This window comes from Triplophysa dalaica, chromosome 2 (genome assembly GCF_015846415.1).
Source record: "Triplophysa dalaica isolate WHDGS20190420 chromosome 2, ASM1584641v1, whole genome shotgun sequence".
NCBI classification, from domain to species: domain Eukaryota; kingdom Metazoa; phylum Chordata; class Actinopteri; order Cypriniformes; family Nemacheilidae; genus Triplophysa; species Triplophysa dalaica.
Window position 1 is genome coordinate 7,590,351 of NC_079543.1, and position 13,081 is coordinate 7,603,431.

Sequence of the window (13,081 nt, forward strand, 5' to 3'; positions counted from 1 at the left end):
TAAAATATTTATATATTTAATAAAATAATTAATGAATAGCATTTATAGTTTTATACGCACATAATTTAAATAATTTAATTTAATGATTTTTTAAATCCCGGACATTATACACTGATGCAGATTTCAGTCTGCTGTAAATAAAATCTGATTAATATTTGCTCACTGTTTATGAGACAAGCCAAATGCATACAATTAGCTGAACATATACTTTATATGAAAATATAGTTTATTCGCAAAAACTCCTTTTTAAAAATAATTCAAAAATCATGTTGATTATTGGCCCTGCGATGGGTTGGCACTCCATCCAGGGTGTATCCTGCCTTGATGCCCGATGACTCCTGAGATAGGCGCAGGCTCCCCGTGACCCGAGGTAGTGCGGATAAGCGGTAGAAAATGGATGGATGGATGGATGTTGATTATTGTGTTATCATGCGTTTATTGTGTTTAATTGCATTTGTTCTGTGTATTTTTTACTTATTTTTCAAAACAAATGGTTTGATTGATATTAGTTGGAATGCACAATAAAAACTTGAATGTTTCAAAAAATATATAAGTTATCTGTTTTTGTAAATGAACTCTTCACTTGTTAAATTAGTGACTTAATGTATATTTTATCATCTTAATTTGAATACGGCAATAATCATTTATAAAAATATTTTATTTGAATATGACAGCATTTTTATTTTAAGATCTTAATTTAAATGTCAGCATGAGACCTCATTCTTGAATATCTCTATGATTAAATGACTGACAGAGACCCATCCTCTATCAACCAATCACTGTGGTCATAGTCAGTAAGCTTGCTGACATCATCCATGGCCACCCCGCCCTTTTTCTTAGCGTAAGATTTATTTCTGTTCCTTAGTAAAAGTTTCTCTGAATATAGGTTTTAAGTGGAAACTCTTTTACTGCTGTTAAGGAGAGCTTTTTTAGAGTTAAGTTCAAATGTTTTGTGGAAACAGGAAAAACATTTGCTGTGTAAAAACATCAAATAAACGTCTTAGAAAAGGCATTAGAGATATATTGCAGATGAGCAAACAGTCAAACAATAGCTTATGTCTTCCAGATGTAAAAGCAGATTGGCATCTGTCTGTATATGTACAGGGTATTCCTGTAAATGTTGCATATAGGCTATTTAACTTTATAGAGTATCGTTTCGGAAAATGCACCCGAATTTTATTTATATGTCATGAAATGACAATAAAGAAATCTAATGTATAGTCAAATAACTATGACCACCCACAACACTACATTGCGCTAACACACTCATAGCAACAGCAAAAAAAATGCACTTACATGAACATTTAAATAAATATTTTCATGTTCGTTATTGTTGCACTTCTTTAAAACGCACTGAAACATATATACAGAGACTGAAAAAAGCAAACGCACATTGCGCAACATTTTATTACCTTGTCAGTCGTCATACTCTGGCGCCCTCTTCTGGGGCCGGTTTCCACCAGCTGTGCGGAAAATACAACTTACAGTTTTGACTTAAACCGGCATTAAGTTACAATTTACGCGCTACTAAATATTAGTAGGTGCACAATTCAACTTAGTTGAAGCGTAACGTTACGTATAAACTAACTATTTATGGAAGCCTCCAGTCAGGAGTAACTGTAGGATTAAAATAGCAGACTCACTGAACTAGCGCGCCTCCGTGTGTGCATCCGAAGGCCTGTGTTGTGCATGTCAAAAACAAAATCATCTTTATTTCATTGTCGATTGGCAATGAAATCACGTATCCATATCATCTATTATGATTTTATTATGTTAGCTGTATCGTTTTTATTAGAATCTTGTTAAATTTGTAATATTTAATAGGCGATTATGTCATTCATAAAAAGGCAGTATTATATTTAATAAAATCTTATTTTTACCGTTATTAGGTTATGTGAAATAAGTTTAAATAAAAGTTTGAAATCACAACTTTTCCACACAAATTTAAAGGCTGTTGTTCACATATACGAACTCACGACTGGTGCTGGTTGGAAGTCTCTCATTATCCTGATAGCAATCAATAAGTAAAGCGAAATAATAGTATTTTTATAATTATATATCTTCTGTGAAAGGCGTAGGGTCAAAAAACGTTGGACCAATTACTGTCACGTTTACATTTTCAGTCAGCGAATTTTGCATGTCACTGCGATCCCTGTTCACGCAGACATCATACGTCATCAGCGCGCTCATGTGCGATGTGCAGGCAGCGGGACAGGGACGGACAAAGAGCTGGTATCTGGAGATGTTTGTTATTGTGGTAATCTAATTTACTTTGTACTGTAATGTTTTCTCACCGGTGAATGTGAAATGACTTTACTGGAACCGATCCAACAGCTTCTGGTCTGTGCACGCGCAAATGTGTTTTCGAAGAGGCGTGGCTTTGGATGGTGATTCGCGAGAGAGTGATCGCATGATTGCACTGCTAGCAGGCAAACGTTAGCATTTTCCAAATTATCTACTCTGCCTTTAATAAAAATATCTGATGAACATTTTGGATTTTTTTTACATATTCTAACTCATAAACATCTTATAGATATCTTCTAGATAGACATCTCACCGAAGACATGTCATACCCTGATAGCATGTACATCGATTTGATGTCTGCATTTTCATCTGTAAGACATCTGGCAGATGCTGTTTGCTCATCTGCCCTACACCTCTGAGACGTCTGCTCTCAGATGTCATATAGCCCTCTAGAAGATGTCTGTAAAATTTGCATGATCTAGAATGGATGTACAGAAAGTCTTTCTAAGATCTTTAGCAGTTGTTTTTGCACAGCAGATGTTTTCCAGATCTCCAGATCTTTAACAGATATCCTGTACCTGTGCTATCTGTGTAGATGTAGATTATATTCCAGATGAGCAAACATTTAAAATTATGTCTTCGAGATGTATGTGTGCTATCAGCCTGATAGTATCAGTTTTTTATTATGTTTAGATTGTATACATATTACTTCCGTAATAGGCAATGGTTGGCATAAATGGGCACTTCATATGACGAGTCAGAATAACATTACCAAAAAATAACATATTGGAAAGCAATTATATCGATTCAATCATCTTTAATGTCAGAACACTAGATGACAGCACATCTGTGTATGTCCAGTTTGAAAGGTGCAATTTACCTGGTGTTTGGTTCTCCATTTGTTGAAGGCAGAAAAAACAATCTTTAGCTGTGTGCACAGTAGATGTAATCAGAGAGGCAATTTGTGTTCTGAAGAGTTGTAGAGACGTGCAGGGTCTCCTGCTGGGGACTTCGTCTACCAGAGTGCTGTGGGGACAGAAGCGACTGTGAGATGTTGGAGATGTCAAACAGAAGAGGTGTTGATCTAGCACAGGATCTAGTTAAAAAGGCTTTCATGAACACTATGACACAGTTCTCTCTTTTTTTCATGGTTACACAGTAGCAAAATTCCTTATGGTAAAAGAGTCTATAAACATAAAATTATTCATACTACCATGCACATGATCGTCTGAATCCTGCAAAAAGGTCACTCCAACACACACACTTGCATTGTGCCATTAGTTTTTATTTCCCCTTGTGACGGGCAGGAAGTAACTGTTGATCTGATTCACCAAGTGCCCTTCAGTCAGCGTTTAATCCATTTTAATTGGAAGAGCATCTCCCCAGGCGTTGAGAGACAGAGGAAAAACTGGACTCCTCAATCAGGCGTTAGCGGAGGTTGCCAGATCTGCATAAAAGGGCAGATTCCCCCCGCAGAGCTCAAACACCTGCAGTTGCATCAAAGGGTTGATGAAACGTCGAAGATAAAACGCACTAAGAACCTTAACCCTGAATGGGTGCTGGGATTTGCAACATGGCCTTTCTGTTGTTAGAACACATACAGACAAACAGGCATGGGTGTAAACAAACACACAAATGGCTCCAAAGAACCTTTAAATTAAAGGCTCTTAAATGTATCATTTCGTTCATACCAGTTTGGCGACAATGTTCTAAAAACCCAACTTGACCTCCCTTTTAACTTTATTTTTGAACAGATAAATAGACTTTACCTAAAATAAATGCATCATTATTTTGCATTGGGGGGTGGGGAATTGTGGCATCATAAAAAACAATATCTTATGGTTTAACAATACATTAAAATAAAATATTTTTCTGTGGCTCAGTGGTCAGCGCATGGCACTTTCAAAGTCAGGGTTATGGGTTCGATCACAGGGGATTGCATATAGTCAGAAACAGATTTACAGTACAAGGCAATGTAAGTCGCTTTGGATAAAAGCGTCGCCGAGTGCGTAAAGGTAATACAATAATAACTGTTCTGCTAACAATAAAAATGCAATTGTGGCGAAACCAAACCAAACGAACCCAAACAGCATCGTCTCTCTCTCCTTTCAAGTAGTGGCAACACCATCTCCTTCAATCTGTCATTACACATTGATCGCTGCACATCCAGCGTACGTCACCGCAACTTGCGCACCGCAACTTTGGATGAGGCGCGCTGTGACTCTTCAACAGATGGATACGCAAAAGGACAATCTTTAGTCATACGCATGAATCTTTAAAGTAACAATAATTTGTCTAAAGCAAGAATAACATTTAGTTTACAATGGCTAGTCTTCAAAGCGCAACAAACGTATCGCGTAATTTAACGAACCAGTTCGTCCAACCACCGTGGCGCGTCGCGATCTGGTCGGTTGCCTACAGTTCAGTACTAGCGGTCGCCGTGTTTGGAAACCTTATAGTTATTTGGATCATTTTGGCCCATAAACGGATGCGCACAGTGACTAACTATTTCTTGCTCAACCTGGCTTTCTCCGACGCCTCGATGGCTGCCTTCAATACGCTGATCAATTTCATTTACGCCACGCACGGAGATTGGTACTTTGGAGAGGTCTACTGCAAATTCCACAACTTCTTTCCCGTCACCGCAGTGTTTGCTAGCATTTATTCCATGACAGCTATTGCAGTCGACAGGTGAGACCAATTTGACTAGGATGCAGTCATCATCATTAACACAATTTTAAATAACTTACAAAAATATTTATTAAGTTTTAATGTATGGTTCTTATAATATGGAACATATGAAATGTGATTTGAAATGCGTGATTGTCAGATGTGGAGAAGTTTAATCAAATTTTTGAAATTCATAAACATATGTGCAAAAATATCTAAATTAAGAGAAACTTGTTCATTCTCCATTAATGCTTTAATGATTATCTACAATCCTCAGATCATCTAGTGCAGAAATATAAGGCACACAACAATATAATTCATCTCCATGATAGCACATAGAGAGGAACAAGTGGTTTTAAAGACCACATTTAATCTCCTCAAGGGAGTACATGCACTGTTTTGCTTCCTTTCTGACCTCATCGTGGACCTTTAAAATAAAAAAAATGAGCCCTCATTTCCTCCTTCTGAACCACAGGGAAATGAAGCTACAAACGCCCGGTACAGCTGCACTTTAAAGGATTAAAACATTGTAGTCGTACACCTGTGTTCCCAAGTGTGTCAACTATTAGCTCGGTTTAATTTATACAGACCCATACTGAGTACTGCAGCGATACCCTGCAAAGATGTGTCAATTGATTAAAATTCATAACATCCAGTTATACCCTAGAAGCATCTAATGAGAGATTGATAAGATCTTAGAGCTGCATGTTTAAGAGACGGGGGATTTTTCTTTAATTATAAGCGGCTTTTGAATCATGACTTGTGTGGGAACAAGTGAACATCATTTTAATATGAGCCATGTGTTATTTTTCTCCATCACTCAACAGCTTCCTTGTCCAAATTATCCACTTTGATTTGACATGAGTAGAAATGACAAATCAGGTCAAATTAATTGAGGTTAATAATAATTGATAATTATTACATGGCTCATTTGAATGCTTGATTCTGATTGGCCTTTTCCGACATTCCAATGGTTGTTATTTTCAAATAACAACTGTTCAAAACTAACAACACCCTGTTATCCGGGTGCGATCAATCATTTTGAGAGGGGCAGTTTAATACTACACAAAAATTATAATAAACATGTCTTTAAATCACATTATAACACTATATGATATAATATTTACATATGATTAGAGCAAGGAGCCTGTTCGTGACGTTTGAATGTCGTTTCTTCCTTTAAAACCCAAACTAAACTGCTTTTTCTCTGCATTCAGTAAAATTATTTCTGCGATAACAACCGGCTGCCTGTACATCATCCCTTACTTAATAATGTAATTCATGTGTGATGTCACAAAACATGCGTTTTACTGAAATTTCTTTAATTCCTGCTGTTTAATTATCTTTTGCAATGTAATGTAGTAAGTCTTCGTATCTTTTTAAGAGGAATGTTCATTCCAAATCAACATTCTGTGAAGGCCGATCAAACTCATGTGGAAAGGATGTCAAATCTTAAATTCAGAATTTTGCTCAGGTCTGACTTCATAACTCTCCATCGCCTTTTTATTGTGCAGGTACATGGCTATAATTCACCCATTAAAGCCGCGGCTGTCAGCCACAGCGACTAAAGTGGTCATTCTCTGTATTTGGGCACTCGCTGTGGTTTTGGCTTTTCCACTCTGTTTCTACTCAACCACGAGAACGATGCCTCGCAGGACTGTCTGCTTCGTTGCCTGGCCGAGATCTGCCGAGGATTCATTCATGTGAGTGAATGGAAAAATATTATTTATCTTTTACTTCCCTCTAAAAAGCTTAAGTTTTGTAATAATTTACTCACCCAATGGCTCTACCCTGAACATTGTGAGCTGCTGCCTACAAAAACAAGTGATAATAATGTTTTTCTACAGCAGTGATATGCAAGGCAGCCCACAAGGTTTTAAAAGAAACACTCACTGAGATGTTTTAACAACAGATGTTTGAATTTTCTTCTGCTTGATTGTAATGTTTTCGCTTCAATTCCACCACTATATCTAATGCTTTCTGAATCGCATTTTCTGCCATGTTGACACTAAGTGCCATTTGCCATTGAGGCGACAATCACTGAAAGCTAAACATTATGGTCAGATGGCATATGGCAGATTCGCCACAACGCCGAGCATGACCATTGCATGGTGCGTGACACAACTGCAAATATATTTGTTTACTCACAATACCACATTTCTGGGCTAAATTTCAAACCACATAACAGCTCGGTTTTGGCGATCACCATGTTTGGGAACCTGATTGTTAGGCCAAAATACACGAACGCAGATGCTGGGTAGACACAAAGCAAACACACGACCTAGTTGAACAAGATTGATGTACATTCTTGCTTTGGTTGGCATTATCAAACTTAAGTGCTCAATTAGTCTGTAGATTAGATGTGTTAGATGTAAATGTGACAGTGGTCGACATCAAAGATAAACTGAAAATGTGCTTACAATAACATTTTTTATGGCCAAAATTAACACTCCAGGTTTTAGATACTCTTTTTAATGTCTGCTGAGCCTTTAAGCTCCAACTCTCAACACAAAGACCACATGTTCTATAAATTGTCTTCTCTCACCTGTGCAGGTATCATATCATAGTTACAGTGTTGGTGTACTTGCTCCCCCTTGTGGTTATGGCCATTACCTACACTATAATAGGGGTGACACTTTGGGGAGGAGAGATCCCTGGAGATTCTTCAGATAACTATGTGGGACAACTGCGTGCTAAAAGAAAGGTGAGACTTTACATAAAATATTCATCATTTTTTTACTCAAATCTTCAGTTCTCTCTCATCTATTATCTCTCAAATTGAATGGACTGAGGGCAAAGTTTAATGAATGAGATCATTCAGATAAATCCATGTCCGTTTGGTTACCTCTAATGAATATCTCTGTATTGTTATAGCCATTTGAAATGAGTTTCCTCAGATTAAGGTCATGACTGGTTTATCTTGCAGTTTTTTGCTCAAGTGTTCAGACACAGGTGGAATGATGGTACAAATCCCTGAAAGATAAATCTAGGACAATAGGACAATTCAATTTGGTATTGTGTGGAAAATCGACTGTCTCTCTTGTGGGATTACAGTGCATATATAGCATTATAGCACTTGTTAACTCACCTTTGTATAACCTCACTTTTCAGCGCAGAATTTCTCTGTTGTTAAAGGGACAGTTCTTCCCAAAATTTAATTTCTCTATTCATTTTCTCACCTCTGTATAAATGTCTATGTTCACAAAAGAATATATTTTGAAGAATGTATAGCGAACGGTTCTGGGGCACTTTTCACTATATCATTGTCATTTTTCCTGCTGTGGTAGTCAATGGTGACCAAGAACGGTTTGGTTACAAACATTCTTCCCAATATCTTTCTCCATGTTCATCAAAACAAAGAAATGAACACCGATTTGGAGCAACTCGAGGGTGAGTAAATTATGACCGAATACAATTTTGGGGTGAGCTGTCCCTTTAAGCATGATGAAGTATTTCTTTTTCCAGACCGTTGACAGAAAGGCAGGTTCACATATACTATACCTGCACATTAGTTATTTAAATTAAAAAAGTAACGTCACACATTTTCTGCCCTTAGAGATTATTAATAATACTAAAGGGTTTGGCATTTGTTATTGTTTGCAAAATAAAATAGTATCTAATCTACTTTGTAAAGTTTCCTATTAAAGAATGTCGTAAAGTCGGTGTCACGACAGGCTAAAGAAATCTGCGATTACATTAATGCTCGTCATTAAGTCAGTATTTTCACCATACTGAATGGAAAATTAGCAGCACCCTCCAGATAGATCATGTTCATCTGTCTTCCTTAAAGACACGTCTTCACATTTGATCACAGATAATTTGCGCTTTCCTTCCAACTTTAATAATCCACAGCAAAACTTGTGTCAAACTGGCATGAACATTTCTGCCACCCATGGTCCTTCACACCCTTGTCACACCTAACCTTTCTCAGCTTTGTGTAGCTGTCAATCAGCAGTTTTTTGCAAGACTCTGTTAAGTCCCGTTTCTCATTAAACTTCCGCGAGGTCTTTTAGAGGCGATGTGGAAATGAACGTGTTCATTGATTGATGACGAACGACATTCCTTTGTCTTTTCAGACAGTTCCGTGTTTAATTATGCAGAAATTAATGGGGCGATGAGAGAAGATATGAGTGACATTTCAGAGGTTGTCGTGCACTAGCTACTTAGTAAAGGAAAGACCCGTTGTCAGGGTGAACGATGTTGTTGTCAAAACCCATAGATTAATAGTTGGGAAATGTTTAAGGTTAACAACCAAAGTGCCAAATTATAAAACTGCTTTGGTCTGAAACAAAAGGAGAAGATATGAGGTGCAGATAAAGGTGAATCTTTTGTCTTGGTTGGAGGCCAAACATTGAACAAAGTTTATATCGACTAGTTTGGTGTGGTCGACAAATTAGAAAGTTGGTATTCAAAAGCAAATAAACAGGTATGTTGATAAAAGTGTGTAGGCCCATATCCTAAAAAGTGTGTATGTACTGTTTATATATAACAACAAAGAAAATAGTATAGACCAGGGGTCTCCAACCTTTTTGTAAGCGAGGTCTACCTGAAGAGATAATATCATCTGAGGGCTACTTGTTGATTAAAAACTTTTATACTTTAAACATGTGATGCATTCTTTTTCAGTACACAGGACCAAATTAAGTTTTCATTCACATAATTTTGCACATGAATGTATTAAAGCTCAAAACACTTGCTAATGATACAATTTTCATGACGATATAGTCACATTTTGGTCAACTATCCTGAGCATTATTGTTGAGCCCTGTGTTTAGCGGGCACCTTACAGAGTTCATGCGGGATACCAGGTGCCCGCAGCCACCCCATTGGAATCCACTGGTATAGACCATAATAGACCACATCAAAATTATTTTCAGTTTTTCTGAATGTATTATTTATTGATATGTGTTTAGGTAAAATTATGATTTTTGATTAATTCTGTTAACTGCTAACAATATTTCTCCTAAATATAAAAAATACAAATATTGTTTCTATTTGCATTTATTTGCAGAAAATGAAAACTGGAGAAACAGGTCAAAATAACAGAAAAGATGCTCTGTATTTTTTCAGACCTCAAATACTGCAAAGAAAACAAGTTCATACTGTATTCACTTTTAAGCGATACAACGGTAATATTTGTACACGTATTTAGGAACAATTCAAATATATTTTTTTATGTCATAACCTTCAATTTATCATAGTTTTTGTTTGTCTTGTCATGCTGTCAGCCTTTTACATTGCTGTTGGGGTGCAGGAACACTTGTTTACACACATTTAAACACAATTATCTAAATGCTTTCTGTTTTGCATAACAAAAGAAGATTTCATGGAAAACACAATATGGTCCATTTCGACACCCTGATGACAATTGCACACACTCTTTCAGTGTTGCCAGATCACTAAGCCATGTCTTGTTCTCAGAACAATAGCGGCAGGTGGCTTCAAGTCGGCAGATGGAGATTGTAGAGAATCTGCCAGAGATCTTCCATCAGCTGAGCAATAGCCCCCTATCTGCTGCAGCACAAGGAGCCAAAATATGCTCTCATATGTTTCAGTTGTGACCTTAAAGGTCTGATGAACTATGCTTGTTTATTGTTTTATACTGTAATATGAGGTCTACTTATGACTTGCGCGTGGTTTTTACACCCATAAACATCAAAATCAATAAGTAATAGGATATTTCTACCCAGGTTTTGAGGCCAGCTCTGCAATCGCTTGTTGTTAATAGACATGCCGCATTGAAAAAATTGGAAGTAAACGCTCACCGTTTTGAATGCAGTTTCCGTAGTTGGAGGCTTCTGTGAATTTGGTTCGAGACACAATGTTAGGTTGAATATGAGCACCATTCACAGTTCTCGCAGGGCATTCGTATTATCCTGAGACCTCCTGTGATTTATCAGTTTTTCATTTAGTGATGTATGACCGTACCTGTCAGCATTTGGGACCATTGATCCCGAACCAGACAAAAGATCACCGCGATCGGGGGTCTTAAATGTAACGAGAGTTTCCATGATAAATAAACAAACGGGAGACTCCGGGTCACTTATGGATATCACCCAGCACCAGAAATAATACCAAAACACTTCAAAACAGCCTCCATTATTCGCAAACGATGTATAAGACCTTGAAAAATAATTTCTCCTCGGAGAAATGAAACGAACAAACGCTCCATGTTTTTCCCACATGAGCTAGAACATCTTTAAAAATAATCTTCAACCCCACATTCCTAATATCAAAATCCAAAGGAAAGTTATGCAGCGACTGTATTCTTCCACAACCAGGGATGGCACAATATTTAGCTATGTTTAATGGCATGTTTATTAATTGCTTGCTCCTTCTATCTGGTTCCGTGCCACTTGTGGTACTTCTGTTCTGTCATGCCCGAACCAGTGGGTGGGGCTAGAGAAGTAGTTGTTGATATTTTTCTGTGGAGGTGGTGTCCAACCTAATAATGTCGTCATAGATAGGTGCATTCAAGAACCTGCCGTTCGCTGGGCCTAGTGTCAATAACAGATGTAATCTCAGTATTTAAAAAAAAAGGTCGGTTTAAAATTGTGATTTTTAATTCATCGCACTTTTAACAATTCACTTCTCTGCTCAGGTGGTGAAGATGATGATCGTGGTGGTGGTGACTTTCGCCCTCTGCTGGTTGCCATATCACATTTATTTCATTGTGACCGGACTAAATAAGCAACTAAACAAGTGGAAGTCAATCCAGCAGGTCTATCTTTCTGTGCTGTGGTTGGCCATGAGCTCCACGATGTACAACCCAATTATTTACTGCTGCTTAAACAGCAGGTAATTCAAACTCATACAATGCTGCTCAAAAGTTTACACACCCCTTGCAGAATCTGGAAAAAGCTGAAACTATCTTTGAAAATGAAGGTTTATTTTTAATTTAGTCCTGCCCTGAGCAAGTTATTTCACTAAAGAAATGTTCACATAATGTTCACACTAAAGAATAATAACAGAATTTCTGGATATTTGACTCATGTCCAGCAGTAACTGTATGATGTTGAGAATGCTCTTTTTACATTGAGGACAATCAAGAGACTCAACTATTACAATAGATAGAAACAATAAGTAATGCCCACAAAGTCAACACCATTCATTTAAAGTCAGGTGGGTCACCTGACTTTAAATGAATGGTGTTGACTTTCTCGGCAGAACTGACTGTTTCTATCTATTGAAATAGTTGTTTATGAGTCACTTAATATTCCTCAATGTAAAAAGAGATAGCTGAGGACCTGGGTGATTGTTTTTGAAGATCATTGGACAGTCTCATGACTCATGACAAACAAGAAACCCTTAAACAACTATGACTCAACATAAAAACTGTCATTGATTGTTTAGGTAACATATACAGTATTAAGAATCAGGGGTGTGTAAACGTTTTCCTGGGGCATTTTTAGAAATTCTGTTATTATTCTTAAGTGTGAACTTTATGTTAACATTTCTTTAGTGAAATAACTCGCTCAGGCCAGAACTAGATGAAAAATAAACCTTAAAATCCTCTTTTTTCCTCCAAAAGTTTCAGCTTTTTCCAGATTCTGCAAGGGGGGTGTGAACTTTTGAGTAGACCTCATATACATATATATACTGTAGCTATATTACATTAACAATAACTTAATCAGTGAACTGATTATAAATAATTAATACCTAGCATCCTATATTACTTCCTATGGTAAACTGTAGTATACAATATCACAATAATTATTCCATATGTATAGTTAATTCCAAAAAACAAATGTCACAACAGTTTCTGTTTTAAGATTATTTGTACCAAATTTCAGGTTTAGGGCCGGTTTTAAACGGGCCTTCAGGTGGTGTCCCTTCATCCAGGTTTCGAGCTATGATGAACTGGAGCTCCGCCCCACACGTCTCCACCCACGAAACCAGAGCAGTATGTGCACCCTGTCACGGATCGACACCAGCACCACGGCTACGACCCCCGCCAAAGCAATCGAAAGAGTGCCAAGTCCCACAATCATGTTGAGGTCACAGACGAAAACGCAGTTGCCGTTAAGCACTGTCTACACAGAGAGCCAACGTTTGCTGCCGAGCAGCTCAGCTAAATTAAAAACATGTCCTGATCACCAGGGTTTTGTCCAAAATTGCTCCCTACAACATTCTTGACTATTCCCTACACTACTTTAATATAGTCCAC

General features: G+C 37.4%; 1 protein-coding gene across 1 annotated transcript; it reads left to right on the top strand.

Moving 5' to 3' along the window:
• Positions 1–4,567: 4,567 nt before the first annotated feature.
• tacr3l (tachykinin receptor 3-like) lies at positions 4,568–12,989 on the top strand. Its single transcript, XM_056732620.1, is given in 6 exon segments — positions 4,568–4,935; positions 6,429–6,617; positions 7,468–7,618; positions 11,516–11,712; positions 12,708–12,847; positions 12,850–12,989. Coding segments are annotated over 6 exon segments (1,185 nt in total).
• Positions 12,990–13,081: the final 92 nt, after the last annotated feature.